Source organism: Idiotropiscis lumnitzeri, chromosome 2 (assembly GCF_059441095.1).
Source record: "Idiotropiscis lumnitzeri isolate Australia: NSW breed Sydney's pygmy pipehorse chromosome 2, RoL_Ilum_1.0, whole genome shotgun sequence".
NCBI lineage: Eukaryota > Metazoa > Chordata > Actinopteri > Syngnathiformes > Syngnathidae > Idiotropiscis > Idiotropiscis lumnitzeri.
Genome location: NC_142392.1, coordinates 10,441,386 through 10,464,927, shown reverse-complemented (window position 1 = coordinate 10,464,927; position 23,542 = coordinate 10,441,386). Strand labels below are relative to the sequence as shown.

At 41.1% G+C, this 23,542-nt stretch overlaps 1 protein-coding gene across 1 annotated transcript; it reads left to right on the top strand.

Annotated features, from left to right (window-relative positions):
* Nucleotides 1-2,371: 2,371 nt before the first annotated feature.
* LOC148341657 (uncharacterized) lies at nt 2,372-4,674 on the top strand (the record flags this gene model as incomplete). Its single annotated transcript, XM_088287907.1, has 2 exons — nt 2,372-2,886; nt 2,959-4,674. Coding segments are annotated over 2 exons (1,923 nt in total), but the record flags the coding sequence as incomplete, so codon positions are not given.
* Nucleotides 4,675-23,542: the final 18,868 nt, after the last annotated feature.

Genomic DNA, 23,542 nt, shown 5'->3' with positions numbered 1-23,542 from the left:
TTCCAGTGGCACGCACAGGATTTAAACGCTCCATGGAAGCCATATTTCCCGATATGGACAACATCGGGCCGGAAGCTTAGACATGTCAAGCATTTTGCATCTACATCCGACTTGTGGTAGGGTCGCAACATGGATCCCTGATTGAGCCTAACTGTGCATTACATAGATGACAAGTGGCGACTGCGCACCAGAGTACTCGAGACGGCACATTTTCCCCGATGATGCACACTTGTTTATTTGTCTTGCATTGACATTTTCTTTCATTTTATTTACCATTTTTTTGTTTGGCATTATTTGCACCATGACAGCATCTTGGCGCAAGCTAATTGCAGAAAAAGATTTTGCAAGAGGTACCCTTTTTCTTTGTGACATTGTTCAAGTCATGCAAAGCAAGCTATTTCGAATGTTTATACAAAGGATTTTTGGACATTTATTTTTCATTGAAAGTAATGTGTACCAGTTGGTCAATAAAAAAAACAGTCAGTACGCATTTCCTGCATTTATTTTGATTTTAGTCCACGGGGAATTTATCGTGCATTTATCGTTATCGAGGTAAAATTGCTCAATTAATCGCGATATGGTTTTGAGGTCACATCGCCCAGCCCTACCAGGGCCCCTTTAATTCTTTTAGGCATACAGATTAGAATGGAAGCAAAAAGTACCCACGATGAAACTATCTCTAAATGCAAAATGAAATACTTGTAAACATATTTCACTTGAAGGATTCCTATTCTATCAATGACATTATGTTGCGATGGCCCCCAGTGGTCTGCATCAATATGTTTGGGTCCCACAACAGGTGTTCCATCAGACGCACACAATAGCCTGTGTGTGCTTACTTCAGCTCGCTTCCAGAAACGTCTGTGACTAATTCAGGAATTAAATCGGGCATCAGCCGCAACATGCTTCCTTTTTAAATGCTCGTTTATCACTGTTGTGCTGCTAGGAAAGGGAGGTTTACATCGTAGAATGTAATTTTGTGAAATGCACCCATGGTCCGGTCCAAATCGGGGTCGCACGCATTAATCCGTGTGCGGCAGGCACAAGTCAAGGTAGCACGGTAGAAACAATATAAGACAAAGTCGCCGCCTGACCTTTGACTTGACCAAATTAAATGTGTGTGTCTTATTGTGCCCGACAGAGGTCAGTGAAAACGATCTCCGTTTTGTGAAAGAGGAGCCAGACTTGAGTCACATCAAAAAGGAGGAGGAGGAGGAGGAGGAGATCAACAAGTCACCAGTGAACATTGTCCCTTTTAAGACTGAAGTTGAAAACAAGGATGTGAGTGAGGACAACAGAGGGGCGCAGCCTACAAGCAGCAGCTCAAGTCATCACGTGACAACAGAAGGTGATGAAGACCACTGGGGGCCATCACAAGCACACAGTGAGGACACATTATCAGACGCTCATGACAATGATGATGATAATGGGCAAGAAAACCCCTTTTCTTGCTCAGTTTGTGGTAAAAGCTTCTCTCAAAATTCAAGTTTAACAATCCACACAAGAATGCACATTGGAATGCATCTGCATCTTTGGCTTACAATGGGCTTAAAAAGGGAGAACGTCACAACCCCCTTTTCTACAAACAAGTCCAGGAACATTTAGTTCCTGGTAATAAAGTTCCTGTGGCCCAGGTGGTTTGCATCTCCCCCACAACTCATAGTTCCTGGTAATTTATCCAAATGAGAATGATGATGTATCAGTGGGAGGTCTTGTGTTACTTTGTTACTCATTACTGACACCCTATGGCTGTTAAGCATCATTGCAGTTCCAAAATAATTCAGTGAACTCTAAAAAAATATTTTGGTGTATATTCGTTGAATTAGAATACATATTCCAGAAACGTCTGTGACTATGTCAGGAATGAAATCGGGCATCAGCCGCAACGTGCTTCCTTTTTAAATGCTCATTTATCACTGTTGTGCTGCTAAAGGGAGGTTTACATCGTAGGACGTAATTTTGTGAAATGCCCCCATGGTCGGGTCCAAGTTGAGGTCGCACGCATTGCTCCGTATGCGGCAGGCACAAGTCAAGATAGCACGGTAGAAAATAAGGCAAAGTCGCCGCCTGAGGTTTGACTTGACCAAACCAAATTTGTCTTTCTCCAGACGTCAGTGAAAACGGTCTCCGTTCTGTGAAAGAGGAGCCAGACTTGACTCACATCAAAAAGGAGGAGGAGGAGGAGGAGATCAACAAGTCACCACTGAACTTTGTCCCTATAAAGACTGAAGATGAAAACAAGGATGAGAGTGAGGACAAGAGAGGGGCGGAGCCTGCAAGCAGCAGTTCAAGTCATCACGTGACAACAGAAGGTGATGAAGACCCCTGGGGGCCATCACAAGCACAAAATGAGGACACATTATCAGACGCCCATGACAATGATGATGATACTAATGATGATGATGATGATGATGATGGGCAAGCCAAAGGTGAAAGGGCATGTCACACTGACTCATTCACTTCAAAGCTGTCTTTAAAAGGGCACAGAAAAACACACAGTGGTGAAAAACCTTTTTCTTGCTCAGTTTGTGGAAAATGCTTCTCTCAAAAGGCAAATTTAACAGAGCACGCAAGAACACACACTGGAGAAAAACCTTTTACTTGCTCAGTTTGTGGTAAAAGTTTCTCTCAAAATTCAAGTTTAACAATCCACACAAGAATGCACAGTGGAGAAAAACCATTTTCCTGCTCAGTTTGTGGAAGACGCTTCTCTGTAAAGTCAAATTTAACTTGTCACACAAGAACACACACTGGAGAAAAACCTTTTTCTTGCTCGGTTTGTGGCAAGAGTTTCTCCCAAAATTCTCATTTAACAATCCACACAACAACACACACTGGAGAAAACCCTTTTTCCTGCTCAGTTTGTGGCAAAAGCTTCTCTGGAAAGTCTAATTTAAGAAAACACACAGCAAAACATAGTGGAGAAAAACCTTTTTCTTTCTCAGTTTGTGGCAAAAGCTTCTCTTTTAAGTCAAATTTAACAAGTCACACAAGAATACATAGTGGAGAAAACCCTTTTTCTTGCTCAGTTTGTGGAAAATGCTTCTCTCAAAAGGCAAATTTAACAGAACACGCAAGAACACACACTGGAGAAAAACCTTTTACTTGCTCAGTTTGTGGTAAAAGCTTCTCTCAAAATTCAAGTTTAACAATCCACACAAGAACGCACAGTGGAGAAAAACCTTTTTCCTGCTCAGTTTGTGGTAGACGCTTCTCTGAAAAGTCAAATTTAACTTGTCACACAAGAACACACACTGGAGAAAACCCTTTTTCTTGCTCAGTTTGTGGTAAAAGCTTCTCTAAAAATTCAAGTTTAACAATCCACACAAGAACGCACAGTGGAGAAAAACCTTTTTCCTGCTCAGTTTGTGGAAGACGCTTCTCTGTAAAGTCAAATTTAACTTGTCACACAAGAACACACACTGGAGAAAAACCTTTTTCTTGCTCAGTTTGTGGCAAGAGTTTCTCCCAAAATTCTCATTTAACAATCCACACAACAACACACACTGGAGAAAACCCTTTTTCCTGCTCAGTTTGTGGCAAAAGCTTCTCTGGAAAGTCTAATTTAAGAAAACACACAGCAACACATAGTGGAGAAAAACCTTTTTCTTGCTCAGTTTGTGGCAAAAGCTTCTCTTTTAAGTCAAATTTAACAAGTCACACAAGAATACATAGTGGAGAAAACCCTTTTTCTTGCTCAGTTTGTGGAAAATGCTTCTCTCAAAAGGCAAATTTAACAGAACACGCAAGAACACACACTGGAGAAAAACCTTTTACTTGCTCAGTTTGTGGTAAAAGCTTCTCTCAAAATTCAAGTTTAACAATCCACACAAGAACGCACAGTGGAGAAAAACCTTTTTCCTGCTCAGTTTGTGGTAGACGCTTCTCTGAAAAGTCAAATTTAACTTGTCACACAAGAACACACACTGGAGAAAACCCTTTTTCTTGCTCAGTTTGTGGTAAAAGCTTCTCTAAAAATTCAAGTTTAACAATCCACACAAGAACGCACAGTGGAGAAAAACCTTTTTCCTGCTCAGTTTGTGGAAGACGCTTCTCTGTAAAGTCAAATTTAACTTGTCACACAAGAACACACACTGGAGAAAAACCTTTTTCTTGCTCAGTTTGTGGCAAGAGTTTCTCCCAAAATTCTCATTTAACAATCCACACAACAACACACACTGGAGAAAACCCTTTTTCCTGCTCAGTTTGTGGCAAAGGCTTCTCTGTGAGGTCAAGTTTACGAAGCCACACAAGAACACACAATGGAGACAAGCCATTCAGTTGCAGCGTTTGTTCTAAAAAATTTGCCACGAAACCGGAAGCTGAGAGACACGATTGTGCTGGCGAGAATTGCTGCGATCCTTGAAGCTTAAAAAAAGACAAAAAAAACTGAAGGAACTGACTCTTTGTGGTAAGATGTAAATTTTGATTTTGAATAAAATATGAAAAATTGAATTTTTCAAAGCTCTTTTATTGACTTAATGCCAATGTGATCAGTGCCAGAAGAACCATTGTGTCTGAGTGATGATGATCGTTTTTTTTTGTTTTCATATCAAACATTATAAATGAAATTAATTGCCTTTGCCTAGAACAACATTTGTTAACGTTATGCTTTTCAGTTGTCTTTTTAATCGTACTTAATGGAAAAGGTGTGAGAAGAAACGGTGCTTATGAAATCGGTGCCTTCCACAGTCATCAATAAAATCACTTGTTCCACTTGCTCAACTGGCCTTCATTACACTGTGAAAAGGTGAAAAACTGAACTAGAAGTTGAACTCTAAAAAGAACCAGAAAGAGAAACGCAAATCGTCTCAGTTTCTCTCAAAGGTTTTGGTATGTCAGGAGTTGGCAACTTGATGGCGACTGGAGTCAGCGCTGGTTTTCTCGCTGTGTTAGGCTGGCTCGTATATGTATGGTCCATTGAACATAACTCAAACTCTTCAAATATCCCCTCACATTTAATATTATGCTTTCTGAATAAATTTCTGCACAATACACTTAATGGGTTGAGCTCTATCAAGTGTTTGGGGTTTGTTGCTAAGCAGAATCTCACTTTGGAAAAAACTATCATTTTGTCAAATATACCAAATATTTTTTTTCATGCTGTATTATATTTTTTATACATTGGATTATTTATATAGTGAAATAGGAAAATATTAAAATGTAAAATTGGAAACCACCTACAGACTTAATTCAATTAACAAATATAGAAACATTTTATAAATATTGAACTAATTGAGAAGAGTCCTGATCTTGAAATAAATATTGAAATATAAAAAATACTAAAAAATTAATTCAATAACCCGACCCTGGATGAGCGGCAGAAAATGGCTGGATGGATGGAATAATTTAAATTGCACACATTTTCAAAAGAACAAATATGTTCAGAAATATTCAAGTGTGAAATAAAAAGGTTCAAATTGTTGATAATTTTACATACTAAAACAATTGAATAAATATTGTATTATTACATAAGCAAGCTTAAATATACATTGAAATAAATGAAAAAAAAAGTCTTGTATTTTTAAATGGCCTAATATAGATATGGGAAGTAATTCTCTTTATGAAACTATGAAGGGACTGGAGCTCACAGAAGTGACCAGTCTTGGTTCTGAAGTTCCGATGAAGGCAGATACTGCCCTGAGAGAAAATAGGCCTGAGCATTGTTTATGGTGGGGGCAATTCTCTCGCCAGGTCAGTGACCTTCCAGGGTATGGAAGTAATTTAAGGTGCCTTCAGTGAAGTCCTACTTTGTCCTACTTGAATGAATCCACATCAAAATACCATCATTTATGACACCACGGCTGGACAAATAATATCCAGAAACACACTTACGCACCACTGAGTGAGTGTTGGACGATATAGCTTCTCTTGAAAGGTCCGACTTGAAAATGTCTTTGCAAGTGTATCTACAAGGCGCCGCGTTCAGGACCCAGTCTCCCCAGGAGGCCTGGGTTCGAATCTCGAATTTCCCCATTGTGGGACTAATAAAGGGAATATTATTATTATTATTATTAATTAAATCCACAGGACCTTTTCAAACTTGTCTTTATCTTCGGGTTCATTGAATACCTCGATGGCCTCGGCTCCGGCATTGGTTCGCAAAAGGGCTATTTTTCTTTCGTCCACTCTGTTTCCGACTCCCACGGCGGCAGGGTGGAGCAGGAATTGTTGCTTGAAAGCCCGCCAACTCACGTCCAGATTTCCCTTCATTTTTAGCGCTTCTGGTGGCCTTACGGAGTCCATCTCGCGTCAGTCCTTTTCTTGACCCGCGACCTGGTACCATGTAATGTTCTGTCTTCTATCTTAAGAAGTCACGCAGGTCCAGTGATGCTGCAAGCTTGTGTGTCTTTATTTACTGACTTGCATTCTCGTCTATGTGCAGACACACTTGTTCGTCTGGTAACCATTAATTGCACTCAATCACCTTTTTAAACTTGTTTGTGAAGCTTGTATCAGGCACTTGAATAAGATATTGTAATTAACGTAGACCCACCAAATTTTATATCTATATCTATTTCAATTCCCAGACTGTTGTAAAAGCTTTCTTTGTATATAATCTAGACAGTGGCATCCTCACAGGCATTGCCCCCAGAAACAATTTTACAACGTATACATTTCGTTGTGCCGATAATCACCACAATCCAGAAGTGTTGGTTCGCAATAATGTCCTAATGATATCCAGCTAATATGGCACAATGTTAGAATTTGGCTTTGCAAGATGGGCAAATTATTCCTGAATTGTCATGACCCGTGTCGGGCATGTCAGTGTGTTTGTTGTTATTTTCTTCCCTCCTTCGTGCCATGTGCTTTTCTGTTATTGTTTTGTCAGCTGTGTAGGGGCGTTTCCCTCTCAGCCATCTCGTCCTCACCAGCCACGCACCTGTTCCCTGTCAACCATCACGCACCTGATTCCCATCTGCTACCCTGATTACTCGGACTATTTAAGCTTCCCAGACCAACTACTCAGCGTCATTGCCACACTTTCCGGACTTCCACGACTACGTTTGTTCCTGTCAAGCTCATGCTCTTGTTCACGTCCTCGTTCCCGTTACGTCCCTCAGCGTTTTGCCCCGGCTTCTGTTCCTCGTCCTCCTTTTCTGTTAGTCACGTTTTGGTTGCCCTTGATACCTAGCACCCTGCCACGTTGTTTGTTTCATTTAATAAATTCCCTTCACGTTACCCACCTCTTGGCCTCCTCGCCTTTTGGGTCCACCTCCTCCTCGCTGTAAGGCGAGCCCCCCGACATGAATTAAAGAAAATTTAGTTCACTGAGTTCAAATATCTAACTGTCTCGAGATTATAAATTAAGCCCTGAGCTAACGCTCCAATTTTTACAGTTTTTTGGCAAATCTTTAAAGCAAACCAAATGAAATAGTAACCATTTATGATAAATAAAAATCCCAAACCTAGAATTACGCAGATACCAAATTAAACCATTTTTTACGGGAAGAATAGGTGCTCTCCAAGATGTAGACAGCTCCAAGACCGCTGCAGTCTTCACCTCCTATTGTCTCCCGAATGCCTCCCTCCACCTCCAGGCTGTGCCAACTCTGATTCTGTCAACTGGGGGAGGGTGTAGAGACAGTAAAACAATTGGGGGAGCTGTGGAGAAGAGCCCAAAATCAGTCGTGCCTCGTGTCCACAACCCCTCCGGCAGAGACGCACACAGAGCTACCTCTCCCGAGTGACCCGCTTCGTGAAATTTTGAAATTTAGTCACGTTCCCAAAACCGAAGAATTTGTAGTGGGTGCTGAAGTATGATACCCTGTTAGTGACGCAGAGTATTCAACATTCGTAATAGACGTCTGAACCCAGCCAACCGCCTCGACACACCGCTTTACCATGGGGCCTAGATCTTTAGTATGAAGACGCGCATCAATAGTCAATGTGATTTGTGGCTCAGCGAAAGTAAACAATTCATACCATTTCTGCTGCTCAGGGACAAGGCACGCATGCGAGGCAACGCATGATGATAATGCAAGATGAATTCCTGACTAAATTTGAATGAATGCATTTTGAGAAACCAAATCATGTGTGCGATCATATGTACAGTGTACAATGTACTGGGTCAATTGTTGAATGGGTGGAGGTTGGATCAGGAACAGGGCATACCCACCGCGGGAGGATGGAGAACCAGGTTTCAGAGCTGCCCTCAGATGTTTCAGTTCAGCCAGTGGAATGGAGGAGAGCACCACATATGCTCCGCGGCCCCCTGTCATGGAATGGGGTACCAGCGGGTTGGTGTCAAGAGTGCGTTGGGAGTGGGTAACGGTGGCGCCCCCTGCGCTGGTTGAGCTCTGGGCGACAGGAATGGCACCGGACCAGAGGATGGCACATTCCAGAAAGTGGCTCGGTATGGACAGCTCATCACCCAGTGACCCCGCAGCAAGAGCACACCCCACTCACAACCCCCGTCTATAACCACCCCTACCTCTGTTACCGCAATCCCGACCTCGTTGACCGGCCGGGTACGGACAGCCAGTCTGCTGTGGTGCCGCGTCAACCGAACCTTGCCTAGGAGCAGCAGAAGCGGAAGGCGCAGGTGCAATGGCAGCTGCATGCATTAGCTGCCCCACCCCTTTTTTTAATTTTTTTTTATTTTATCATTATTAGCCCTTTTGGCCACCTGAACCTGCAAGTACAACAATTTTTAGTAACGCTCCTTAATCCAATCCCACGTTTTCCTTTTCTGATGTCGTGCAAAATGATGTAAAAAAAAATGTGTTCTCCTGAGACTCATTAGCATTTTTTCATTGATGGACTGTTTCACATGATGTCCGTAACCGGAAGGACACGCCCTAAGGACGGCCAACTGGAACAGCTGCGGAATGACGACATTATTGGATGGGTCACTGCCGGAAGTCTCACTCCATTCACGTCTCGCCCTGGCCACATAGACCAGGCCTGTCTCCCCCTTCCCCACCTGAAAGACACAGCAACATCGGCCCCAACGGGGCCAGAAATATCTGATGCACGGCACGGCCAATCTCACCTGAGGTGTCCCCATTCAGCCGGTGACCATCATGGTGGTCAGCAGGTCTGGCCTCGGCCTCAAGTAAGGACAGTTCCTGACAAGTACATTTTGTCCCGCATGTAACTCTGTAATCCCCTCTACGAAGAACCTACCCTTGCGTTAAGTGAGTAATTTTCAGAAAAACAGCGCCATCGCCCCCTTAACTGAAATTAACCTCAAGTGTCACAGCTGTGGTGCCATATATTATGGAAAAGTCTCAACAATACAACAAAATCTTGCCCTATCCTGTACTGGGTGTGTGTTATCTAGTCGCGCACCCAATGTGAATAATAATAAAACCTGCGGAGCACATGAGCAGGCTAAAGCAACAACTATATCTTAATCTGTTTTCATGGAACCTAACTTAGAATATCTTATTTCTCCCTCCTTGTTGAGGTGAAACTCCGGGATGGGCGTGATGAGACGCTATTTAAAGCGTTCTCCGGCCTTCTGGTCACACAGGTCACATGTCACCTCAAACCTGTGGAGCGAACTGGAGGAGTGGCACTTGCAAGCAAGAAGGGGTAAATTACCTCGAAAGGATAATGTAATCATGGCAGTCATGAGCTAAACACAGAGCAAAGGGTAGACTGCTAGGAGCCACCAGCATGACTTTTGTTGTCCCGGCATGAAAGTCCATTGTTTCAGAGGGGTCTCGTTCACACCTCCTGTGTTGCAGCCGTGATCCAATCTTCCTGCATTCCAATCCTGAGGGTTTGGTCATTAGCATGGTCCAAACTTCGGTTACACTTAAAGGATTTCATACATTTGACTATGAAAGGAATATAAGAGTTTGAGCTTAACATAGTTCATTAGATGTTGCTGCATCCAGTGTATGAAAGTGTGAGACTGTAAAGTGCTGAGCGTGTGACTGGTGGAGCGGAACGGTGTGTGGGGTGCGAGAATGTGCGAGAATGGAATGTTTCAGGACAGATGGTGATAGCCGCAAGGAGGGAGAGAGACAAGATGACTCGGGGGGCAGTGGATGAAGGAGCAGCCATCAAAAGATCACACGCAGGAGGAGCCACGGGATTCGGTGGGGGAGAAAGACCAATGAGAGCGAGCTAAAGTTAACTGCAGGATACACATAGCCAATAGAATCATGCCAGGATGCCTTTGTCTGTGCCATTTGCATATTGTATAGTATGAATCATTACTGGGCAACTCGGAGAACACATTCACTGGTGGCAAGAGAGCTGTAGAGTTGTATTGAGAGGGACCCGAGACCCAGGTGCCATGTAGTAAATCTGTGTATTAGGAATAAATCCACTTGTGCGTGAAAATGCCGGCTTCCTGATACCTTTCTATTGCAGAACGAGCGCGCATATTGTTGGATGAGTGAGAGTTGGGTAAAGTCGCAAATTGGAGTCAGATTACTAATTTGAGTTTACATTGGTTTAAAATTAAATTCTAACATTGTTATAAAGCTAAATTCCAACAAGCTATATCATCCAACACTCACTCAGTGGTGCATAAGTGTGTTTCTGGATATTATTTGTCCAGTCGTGGTGTCATGGTATTTTGATGGGGATTCATTCACGTAGGACGAAGTCGGAATTCCCTGAAGGCACAGGTGTGAAATGCACTGAAGTAACTTAAGAAAAAGTAAAAAAAAATTACGATTGTTTAAGAATGTGCAAGAAAGAAAAATGTTGACAAATGTTGAAAATAACGATATTTTCCAGGAGGTATTTATTTCTTTTTTGTTTATTCATTCAATTCTATACTTATTTCAATATTTGAGTATTATTTTTCTTTCAATATGTCGTATATTTTGTCTTTGAAGTGTGGGTCCTTGCTGCCTTCCGGAGAGGCAGCCGAGCAAGGCTGGATTGGTGATGGAAAAGAACTGGTTCGAAAAAGATTTTATTCTCGTCACATGCTGATGTCAAAAGAAGTCTCCCCAAAAACGTGCGAGCCCCGTCTCAGACATTCCCTTCTTATAGGGAATGCCCAAATAGGACATGAATATCTAATTTTCCCTTGTTGCATATGCATTCCCATCCCGCTAGTCTTCGGGATTTCCCTCCAAAAGTCCCCCAGAGGGAGAACAGATGCGTCTCCCCGTTGATACGACCAGTCTACTCGTGACCACCTTAAATTACTCTCATACCCTGGAAGGTCACTGACCTGGCGAGAGAATTGTCCCCACCATAAACAATGCTCAGGCCTATTTTCTCTCAGGGCAGTATCTGGTTACATCGGAACTTCAGAACCAAGACTGGTCTCTTTTGTGAGCTCCACTCCCTTCATAGTTTCATAAAGAGAATTACTTCCCATATCTAAATTAGGCCATTTAAAAATACACAACTGTTTTTCATTTATTTCAATTTATATTTAAGCTTGCTTCTGTAATAATACAATATTTATTAAATTATTTTAATATGTAAAATTATCAACAATTTAAACCTTTTTATTTCACACTTGAATATTTCTTAACATATTTGTTCTTTTGAATATGTGTGCAATTTAAATTTAAATAAATCCATCCAGCCATTTTCTGCCGCTCATCCAGGGTCGGGTTATTGAATTAATTTTTTAGTATTTTTTATAATTCAATATTTATTTCAAGATCAGGACTCTTCTCAATTAGTTCAATATTTATAAAATGTTTCTATATTTGTTATTAATTGAATTAAGTCTGTATGTGGTTTCCAATTTTACATTTTAATATTTTCCTATTTCATTATATAAATACAGTGCAACCTCGGTTCTCCACCGTAATCCGTTCCTGAACCCTGTTCGAAAAGCGAATTGTTCGAACACCGAAACCATTCCTTTGCTGCTTGCACTGACTTTCTTTGGAGGCATGATTAGGGGCTAAAACACTTCGTACACCTATATAAAACGCGAGAGCAAAACGCAGCACGTCCACACGCGACAACAGTTGGTCACGAAGAGAGCAAGAGAGCGATCTACACCCGTACGCTGCTCAGCATCCCACCCTCGCGTACGCACTCACGCGTCATACCGGCGTTCAAACTCCGATGTTTGTTCGAACTGCGAAGCAAGAATTTCTCTATTTTTTTGTTCGGACTCCAATTTGTTTGAACTAAGAGTCGTTCGAGAACCGAGGTTCTACTGTAATCCAATGTAAAAAAATATAATTAAGCATGAAAAAAAATATTTGGTATATTTGACAAAATGACAGTTTTTTTCCGAAGTGAAATTTTGCTTAGCAACAAACCGCTTGATAGACCTCAACCTAGAAAGAAGAAATTTATTCAGAAAGCGTAATATTAAATGTATGTGAGGGGATATTTGAAGAGTTTGAGTTTTGTTCAATGGACCATACATATACGAGCCAGCTAAACACAGCGAGAAAACCAGCGCTGACTCCAGTCGCCATCAAGTTGCCAACTCCTGACATACCAAAACCTTTCAGAGAAACTGAGACTATTCACGCTTCTCTTTCTTGTTATTTTTCGAGTTCAACTTCTAGTTCAGTTTTTCACCTTTTCACACAGCGTAATGAAGGCCAGTTGAGCAAGTGGAACAAGTGATTTTATTGATGATTGTGGAAAGCAGCGATTTCATAAGCACCGTTTCTTCTCACACCTTTTCCATTAAGTACGATTAAACAGACAACTGAAAAGCATAACGTTAACAAATGTTATTCCAGGCAAAGGCAATTAATTTTATTTACATGTTTGATGTAAACACCAAAACAAATCATCATCACTCAGACACATTGGTTCTTCTGGCACTGATCACATTGGCTAAATGTTCATAAAAAAGCTTTGCAAAATTGAATTTATTCACATTTAATTCAAAATCACATTTACATCTTACCACAAAGAGTCAGTTCCATCAGTTTTTTGTTTTATTTTTTTTAAGCTTCAAGGATCGCTGCTATTCTCACCAGCACAATTGTGACTCTCAGCACCCTGTTTAGTGGAGAATTTTTTAGCACAAACGCTGCAACTGAATGGCTTGTCTCCACTGTGCGTTCTTGTGTGGATTCGTAAATTTGACTTTACAGAGAAGCTTTTGCCACAAACTGAGCAGGAAAAGGGTTTTTCTCCACTGTGTGTTCTTGAGTGGATCCGTAAATGCAACTTTCGAGAGAAACTCTTGCCACAAATTGAGCAGAAAAAAGGGTTTTCTCCACTATGTGTTCTTGTGTGACTTGTTAAATGTGCCTTTTGAGAGAATCCTTTGCCACAAATTGAGCAGGAAAAAGCATTTTCTCCACTATGTGTTCTTGTGTGCCTTGTTAAATGTGCCTTTTGAGAGAATCCTTTGCCACAAACTGAGCAGAAAAAGGGTTTTTCTCCACTATGTGTTGTTGTGTGTTTTATTAAATTAAACTTTCTCGAGAAGCATTTTCCACAAACTGAGCAGGAAAAAGGTTTTTCACTACTGTGTGTTCTTGTGTGGATTGTTAAATGCAACTTTCGAGAGAAACTCTTGCCACAAATTGAGCAGGAAAAAGGGTTTTCTCCACTGAGTGTTCTTGTGTGCCTTGTTAAATGTGCATTTTGAGAGAATCCTTTGCCACAAACTGAGCAGGAAAAGGGTTTTTCTCCACTATGTGTTGTTGAGTGACTTGTTAACGTTGCATTTTGAGAGATTTTGCCACAAACTGAGCAAGAAAAAGGCTTTTCTCCACTGTGTGTTCTTGTGTGGATTGTTAAATGTGACTTTCGAGAGAAACTCTTGCCACAAACTGAGCAGGAAAGGGGTTTTTCTCCACTATGTGTTGTTGTGTGTTTTATTAAATTAAACTTTTTCGAGAAGCATTTTCCACAAACTGAGCAGGAAAAGGGTTTTTCTCCACTGTGTGTTCTTGTGTGGATTGTTAAATGCGACTTTTGAGAGAAACTCTTGCCACAAAATGAGCAAGAATAAGGCTTTTCTCCACTGTGTGTTCTTGTGTGGCTTGTTAAATTTGCCTTATGAGAGAAGCATTTTCCACAAACTGAGCAGGAAAAGGGTTTTTCTCCATTGTGTGTTCTTGTGTGGATTGTTAAATGCGACTTTTGAGAGAAACTCTTGCCACAAATTGAACAAGAAAAAGGCTTTTCTCCACTGTGTGTTCTTGTGTGTTCTGTTAAATGTGACTTTTGAGAGAAACTTTTTCCGCAAACTGAGCAGGAAAAATGTTTTCCTCCACTGTGTATTGTTGTGTGTTTTATTAAATATGACTTTAAAAAAAAGCTTTTGCCACAAACTGAGCAGGAAAAAGGCTTCTCTTCGCCGTGTGTTCTTGCGTGCCTTGTTAATTGTGACTTTCGAGAGAAGCTTTTGCGACAAAATGAGCATGAAAATGTTTTTTCTCCACTGTGTGTTCTTGTGTGCCCTTTTAAAGACAGCTTTGAAGTGAATGAGTCAGTGTGACATGCCCTTTCACCTTTAGCTTGCCCATCATCATCATCATTGTCATGAGTGTCTGATAATGTGTCCTCATTATGTGCTTGTGATGGTCCCCAGTGGTCTTCATCACCTTCTGTTGTCATGTGATGACTTGAACTGCTGCTTGTAGGCTCCGCCCCTCTGTTTTCCTCACTCTCATCCTTGTTTTCAACTTCAGTCTTTATAGGGACAACGTTCAGTGGTGACTTGTTGATCTGCTCCTCCTCCTCCTCCTTTTTGATGTGAGTCAAGTCTGGCTCATCTTTCACAGAACGGAGATCGTTTTCACTGACATCTGTAGGACACAGAAAGATAAACACACATTTGGTTTGGTCAAGTCAAACCTCAGGCGGCGACTTTGTCTTATTTTCTAACGTGCTACCTTGACTTGTGCCTGCCGCATACGGAGCAATGCGTGCGACCCCGATTTGGACCGGACCATGGGGACATTTCACAAAATTACGTCCTACGATGTAAACCTCCCTTTAGCAGCACAGCTGTGATAAACGAGCATTTAAAAAGGAAGCACGTTGCGGCTGATACCCGATTTCATTCCTGACATAGTCACAGACGTTTCTGGAATATGTATTCAAATTCAACTATGATACACCATAATATTTTAAGAGTTCACTGAATTATTTTGGAACTGCAATGATGCTTAACAGCCATAGGGTGTCAGTAATGAGTAACAAAGCAACACAACATTTCATTTGCATAAATTACCAGGAACTATGTGTTGCGGGGGAGATGCAAACCACCTGGGCCACAGGAACTTTATGACCAGGAACTAAATGTTCCTGGGCTTGTTGGTAGAAAAGGGGGTTGTGACGTTCTCCCTTTTGAAGCCCATAGTAAGCCAAAGATGCAGATGCATTCCTTGCAGCATGCGCTTGTTCACCGATGAGATCCGTGCAACCCTGGGTGGATGCATTTAATGTATTTTAAATGTTTGGATGAGGTGAAATTATGCAAACGTGCACAAAACAGTGCAGGGCCACCCGAGGTTCTTTGACTCTCACCCGACCAAGACAGTACAAGGTTCATAAATAAAAAAAGACCGATACGTACATTTTTTTTTTTTTAAACTTAATATTTTGTGTTTTATTCACTAAAATTGATCAACTGCCATTGATGTTTTCGCCGCAGTGTGCACATTGTTTAGAGTCAGGCAGAATTCTTTCCGTAAGGAATTGCTTCAACAAGATATAAAAACCAGAAAATGTAAAATGTTAAATAATCAGTTCAAATTTGATACTGGGAAAAACATTTTAGTGAGTTTACCCCCCACTAATGGTTTTTCTTTGGCATTTATTTCCTGCACTGATTTCATTTGGCATCAACAAATGTTCAGCAGACCTGCAAGTAAAAGGCAATATTTAAAAATAAAACGGCAATAACCTTGAACGCATTTCCCCAAACAACTTAATGTTGTGATGCATATTCCGAACGATAGAAAGTCGTTCTTTACAAAGCAAATGAGAGTAAAACGTGTACAAACCTGCTTTGTGTAGCACAACACGAGGCTGCTCGCAACCTTCGCCCAGAAGTTGAAGATGTTGCTCGTTCTCTTCTTTTATTCCACAAAGTTCCTCTTTGTACTTTGGTGTCGTTCTTTGACACATTTTCAAATGATAATTCCAATAATTCCGATCTCTGCTTGACGTAGAGTCATGTGTCTCTTTTCGTTAGCGGCTAGCTAGCTAACAAGCTAAGCTAACGACGCCGAAAAGCATCAACGCGCGAAGATGAGGTTATCGGGACACAAAGACTTAATGAATTATGTCGTAGTCCTTCAGAGTAGCACTGGACATTCTGTGAGAAATTTACAGTCAGTTCCACACTAAATCAGAAGAATTTAGCGGTGGACTGTTTTTGTTCCGGTGTGGATGTGGTCGAGGTCCTTCGGAAGCTGCGCGCTTGCTTATGACGTCATGCTTTAAGCACGTATTTTTCAAATATATTTCTTTGCCTCTGTGTTTGTTTTTACCCCTGGCTGTTCAATTTCAATATATATTTTATATAATATTTTAAATCGGTTGATAAAAAAAACAAACAAAATAACTAAATTAACGCCACATTGGCGAGTCGGCTCCTACGTCACTTCCGCCGATGCCTCGAGAAGCCGCTGCTGCAACAGCAGTGGGACGTTTACGTTTCTCCTACCGAACGAAGCAACAATGCTGTGGTTCACTCGGGCTGCAAGATTGTATGAATATAATGTCGGCATATACTAGCAGTGCCTCTCAGTTATTTCACGCCCGCCCCTTCCAAGAAGAAAAAGATTCGCGCCCCACCACCACCAATTTTTTTCTGTCTTTGTATATTGATGTTAGATTGTCAATAAAATATCCATAAACTAAGCTAAATTGATAAGAAATATAATTTTGAGAACTATTATTGTGAGGATCTCGAAACTCGGTACTCTGTTTTGCAAATATTGATGAGATGATAAATATTTACTCATAGTTTTTGTATCAACTTTATTGACATTTGCAAACCAAACACAGTTATTAATACGTACATAATATAGAAAAGACAAAAAGAAGAGCCAGGGGGATTTTAAACAAAAATTCTTTGTAAATAACATAAAGCAACAGCTTTAGTATGTTTACGATACGTTTTTTAAAAAAACAATTTTATGGTTACTATACGTTTTTTTTTAATGGTTACTGTAATGTTCCGTCTTCTATCTTAAGAAGTCACGCTGGTACAGTGATGCTGCAGGCTTGTGTCTCTTTATTTATTGACTTGCATTCTCGTCTATGTGCAGACACACGAGTTCGTCTGGTAACCAAAACACACATCAGGTAATACTGCCAACTAGTGACTAATGATATAACGGCTATCATTACATCTCCCTTTCAAACGTTAAACAATGCCTAAGCTTTTTTTTCATTCTTATTATTTTTTATTATTATTATAATAATTTTGTTTTGTTATCAATTATTTTCACTTCTTAACAATATCTATCCATTTTTTATGACAACAAGCAGCTCTACAACAATTTTAGCAACAATAACACAACATTAAACATTTTCAATCAGCCTGTCCGGTTGTCGTCTAACTCTTGTTGATCTTCGAAGAGGTTCAGTCATCCCAGAAGTTGCTGGTGGTTGAGGTCTGTGCTCCTTTGATGTATCCACCTGCTTTGCAGCCTCAGCCTTATCAGAAGATTTCTCACAGTCCTCGGGAACCTTCAGCAAACTCCTCCTGTTCCTCCTCACTCTTTGTCCATCCTTTGTTTCCACAATGTAAGATCTCGGTTCGGCTTCGCTGAGGACAGTCGCTTTTCTGTCCCAACAATTAGGTCCCTCAATCCTTACAGTGTCTTTCTCAGAAAGAGGTTCCAGATGTTTTGTAGCTCTGTCATATGCAATTTTCTGTTTGAGTTTGAGCATTCTCTTCTTTTCAATCCAAATGTTGTGGTCATGTCCTTGTGGTATTTGTGGAAGCGTGGTGCGAAGCTTACGGCACATGAGTAGGTCAGCAGGCGAAGCTCCCCACTCCAGAGGTGCAGCTCTGTAACTCAATAGGGCAAGGTAAGGATCAGACTTATCATCCTTGGCCTTCCTTAGCAGTCTCTTGATGATTTGCACTCCCTTCTCAGCCTGGCCATTTGCCTGTCGGTATAAAGGGCTTGAAGTGATGATGTGAGCCTCAGCCTCCTCCGCCGTAACGCAGTCCTTGATGTCACTGTTATGGTGCGGCGCTCGGGATAACGCATCAGCAAGCACTATGTATTTTCCAGGCGTGTATATTAGCTCAAAATCATAGCGCTGCAACGTCATCATGCGTTGAATTCTGGGCGTCATGTCATTGAGATTTTTCTTCCTAATTGAAATCAGTGGCTTATGATCAGTCTCTGCTATGAACGTGGGCAGTCCATAAACATACGTGTGAAATTTGCCAAATCCAAACACTAGACCCAGTGACTCCTTTTCGATCTGAGCATAGCATTTTTCAGTCGCTGACATTGACCTGGATGCATAGGCTACAGGTTGCCATGTGTCTCTCGCCTTTTGCAGCCGTACGGCACCTAGCCCATCTTTCGACGCATCCGTGGAAATTTTGGTTGGTTTTGATGGATCAAAGTAGGCAAGGACTGGCTCAGCTGTCACAGTTCTCTTTAGATCTTGCCATTCTTTGTCATGTTTTGTTGTCCACTCAAAGACTACGTTGTGATGCAGCAGCAAACTTAGGGACTTTGACTTGAAGAGAGGTTTGGAATGAACTTGCCCAGGATGTTTATCATCCCATTTGCTCGCAGAAGTCCTTTTTTCTCAGTTGGAGCTGGCATGTCCAGCATTGCTTGCACTTTGGTTCTGTCTGGCACCACTCCATCTGCTGTGTCTATTCTGTAACTCCAAACAGACATTTCAGAAATCAGAAATCCCTTTATTGACATTGTACTCAAGTGTGCAACGAGATTAGAAATTTCTCTCGTTTTAGTTTTAGTCCATTCATTTTAACTCTTTGTAGCAGTTCCTCAAGTCTTTCATTGTGTTCTTGTTCCATGTTTCCCCAAACAACCAAATCATCAATGAACACACAGGTTCCTTCCAGACCTTCTATGATTGACTCCATAGCTCTGTGAAAGATCTCAGGCGCAGACTGTATGCCAAATGGCAGTCTCAGTAAACAGAAACGCCCAAATGGTGTGTTGAAGGTGGTGTACCTGCTGCTTTCGGTGTCCAGCTTCAGCTGCCAAAATCCATGCGATGCATCTCATTTGCTAAAGTACTTAGCACCTGCCATGTCACTCAGGATTTTTTCACGGTTGGGAATCTGATAATGTTCTCTTATCATGTTTTTATTCAGATCTTTGGGGTCGAGGCAAACACGTAACTCTGGGGAGTTCCTCTTTTTAACACACGTGATGGAATTTACCCAGTCGCTGGGTTCTTCCACTTTCTCTATGACTCCGATCGGTGTCATTCTGCTCAGTTCCTTTTTTAATCTCTCTTTGAGAGGGGCTGGAACTCTTCTCGGGGCATGTACTACAGGTTTAGCATCTTCCTTGAGCTGTATTTTATAAGTGTAAGGTAGCGTACCTTGTCCTTTGAAGACAGAAAAGTATTTGTTCACTTTCCTCTTACTACCTTCACTCGGCAACACTTTGTTGTTCTTATTGACATCCTTGCTGTTGATTTGGTAAATTCTTTTTACCAATCCAAGATCTTCCGATGTCCTGTCTCCAAGGATTGACTCCAGTCCACTTGGCACAATTGTGAACGTTAATTTGTGTTGTCTTCCCTTTGCTGTCACTTTTAGCCTACAACATCCCTTTGTTTTTATTGGCTGATTGTTGTCGGTTTTCAATTTCACGGCCTTGTCTGTGCCGGTTTCTCTTCAAGTGATTTCAAGTCTTTTTTGTTAATTATGTTTGCTTTTGCTCCTGTGTCAATTTTAAAAGTAACTTCAGTCCCATTGACAAGCAGTGGTGCAATCCATTTATCTTCTTTTACTGCATTAACAGCTTGCTCTGGGTCTCCTCTAGTTTGTTGTTGCCTATCGCTTTCGTCATATGACACGATTTTGATGAAAAAAGTGTCACTTAGGTCATCACTATCATCTGTGTCTTCCTGCACGGTGTGCACTTTCTTCTTGGTGTTGCACATCTTAGCATAGTGATTTTGCTTTTATACACTTAGCACATGTTCTCCCAAATGCAGGACACCGTTTTGGCTCGTGCATTTCTCCACACTTTTTCCAGCTGAATGGAGCTTGATCATTTTCATTGTTTTTGGTCTTTTTCTTGAATCGCAGTTTACCTTTCCTCGTCACTGCCTTCACGGACTCTGTTTTTTCATAAGATGGCGCTGCTTGGAAAGTTAGCACGTGCTGCTTTGCTAGCTCGTTAGCTTGGCAAGTCTTTATTGCACTTTCCAATGTTAGGTCCGCCTCCCTCAACAGCCTCTCTTAGTTTCTTTTCGTTAGTCCCGAACACAATCTGATCCCTTATCATTGAGTTTTTCAGATCACCAAAGTTACAAGACTTGGCTTGAATTTTGAGATCGGTGAGGAAATTGTCAAAGGACCAACCGGGCTGTTAGAGTCTTGAACGAAACACGTATCTCTCACAAGTTCCGTTTTTCTTAGCTAGACAGTGTTCATCAAATTTTTGTAGGACCTTTTCAAACTTGTCTTTATCTTCGGGTTCATTGAATACCTCGATGGCCTCGGCTCCGGCATTGGTTCGCAAAAGGGCTATTTTTCTTTCGTCCGTTCTGTTTCCGACTCCCACGGCAGCAAGGGAGAGCTGGAATTGTTGCTTGAAAGCCGTACATAATTTCAACAGGAGGTTCTACTGTCAGACCCAAAGCGTATCCTCAACCTGAGCTTCATTCTGTCTTAACTGGGGCCGGTCTGTCATCACTACCAGCAGGTGTACAACGTGAAACTATTCCAACAATACAGAGTGACCAAGCTTCACCAACAACCGATAGTACATCTGATCGTTTGCTTACAGCACTGGAGAAGCAAAATGAAATAACATCTCCACTTTTCAAACAACAATCACTTTTGCTGTTACCCTAACGAGATTTGCAAATATTTGATGGAGATCCATTACAATTCCTAAGTTTTATAAGAGCCTTTGAACACAACATCGAAGAAAGAACTCCAAATCACAAGGACTGTTTGTACTACCTCGAGCAATATACCAGAGGCCAGTTCCTGGATCTGGTCCGAAGCTGTCAACATCTGCCACCTTCTCGTGGATTAATTAAAGCGAAGGCTTTGCTACAAGAACATTTTGGAGATCCATTTAAAGTAGCTTCTGCATACATGGACAAGGTACTTTCATGGCCTTTGATAAAGGGAGAAAATCTCAAGGCGATGCAGGCCTACAGTTTATTGCTTCGTGAATGCTGTAATTCAACGGGAGATTCTGTAGGTGACCTAAACGTGCCCACCAATATGCAAATTATGGTTAAAAAACTGGCTTACAAGCTTAGAGATAAGTGGAGAAGTGTGGTCTGCCATCTGCAAGAAACGTACCATCGCAGAGCCACATTTCATGACATTGTGGAGTTTGTGGAGAAGCAAGTTAAGATTGCATGTGATCCTCTCTTTGGAGATATACAAGATTTGCCTGCAACAGGAAAAAGAGAGTTTAAAGCTGTGACATTTCAGACTGGTACCAAAGCTAAAGGGAGTAGCTTTGCCACTACATGTGGAAAAGAAAATGGAGCCTGTAAATAAAATGGAGAAGAACTTGCCTGTAAAGGCATGCTTGTTTTGTGGAGCTGGACATTCTTTGGATGTTTGCCTTCTATTGGATAAAAAGACGCAAGTTGAAAAGATGTCTTTTTTGAAGGAAAAAGGAATGTGCTTTGGTTGTTTGTGCATTGGGCACAGAAGCAGAGAATGCAAAGGACGTTTGGTGTGTAGAGTATGCAATAAGAAGCACCCTACCTTGTTGCATATTTATTCCCAAACGAAGCAAATAAGTTCAACACAGGCCGATGTTGATTTAGAAAGTGTCAGAGACGGACGGTGCTGTGGTGTCAATTCAATCCACAGTGGCTTGACGGGGATCGGTAAACAGGACTGTGTGTTATCAATACTACCCGTCCAGGTGAAATCCAAAAGAGGTAACAAAACTTTGGCTTCTGTTGGGTACAGAGGCGCGCAGAACTGTGTTGAGAGGGCTTTTGTACTAGATCTCCTGTGAGGAATAAATCGGCTCCTGTGTGAAGTTGCCGGCTTCCTGGTCGTCTTTCTCTCAAAACGAGCGCGCATAATTGTTGGATGAATGTCGGTCATGTTTGGTTAATCATTAATGGAATCAGATAATTAATTCGAATAATTTGGTAAAAGTTATGCTACAGTCTTAGAGTTAAATTCCAACGGCACCAAGAGAACAAAAATAATATACTTGCTTAGGAGGAAAGGTAAACAAATTCAAAATCTTTGACTTAAACAAACTTGTGAAACATTAATGTCTATTCAAGACATGAGAGAGGCAATTAACCTTGAACGCATTTCCCCAAACAACTTAATGTTGTGATGCATATTTCTAATGATAGAAAGTCGTTCTTTACAAAGCAAATGAGAGTAAGACGTGTACACACCTGCTTTGAGTAGCACAACACGAGGCTGCTTGTAACCTTCGCCCAGCAGTTGAAGATGTTGCTCGTTCTCTTCTTTTATTCCACAAAGTTCCTCTTTGTACTTGGGTGTCGTTCTTGCACACATTTTCAAACGCCAATCCCAACAAATCCGCACTTGATCTCTGCTTGGCGATAACTCGTGAGCTTCTCTTTGTTCGACGAGACGAATTAAAGATGGCATCGATTTTGAAAGTAGCGCTGAATGGATTTCCTGCGTGAAAACTGCAGTCTGTTCCGCACGAAATCCGAAGAACAGGACACACCCCGCTGTGATATGATTGGCTGCTGGCCATGTGGAGCACTGTCACCGCTCACCGACAGATGTCACCATTTGCGATGCAAATCATTATCTTTTTCCAAACATTGGAAAAACGTACGATTTGAAAAAAGAAAAAACGAAAGATTTAAACCGTATGCATTTGACCAAACATTTTAGTTCCCAAATATGAACTTTACAGATGTATTGAATTTTACTTTTGTTGCTGGCTTTGTTAAAACATCTGACACCATGTCGTCGGCTGGACGATATTCCAAATGTATTTCCCTATTATTAAGAGTTGACATGATAAAGTGATACTTTATGTCAACATGTTTGCACCTTTGCCTTTTTACAGGGTTTTACGCCAGCGACGTTGTTGCGAATTTTAAATTAAAATACGTCACTGTTTCATTATCTAAATATCTAAATATTAGAGTGTTAAAAATGATTTCAGTGTTGATATAAGCACTGAAATATTTCATTATTCGTCTCAGTATTCATTAAACTACGCCTATTCACTATTATTTCAAGATTAATTCAACTGTTTTAGTAATAATTTAGTATTCAATGTTTAATCGTTTCTTTTTAAATATTCGTGTCAATATTTTGTTCAATCTTAATGTTATGGAAAACTATTTAGCAAGTAAGGTTTTTGTTATTTATTGTGGCCACCTGCTTTTCAGAAAGTGCCTTTCGCTTCTTGTACGAGAGGATTCTTTGTGAAGCCAAAACAACACGACCTTGACTGATAAGTAGGCTCAATGCAGAAAAAATCTCTGTTTTAAGATTCCACTGTCA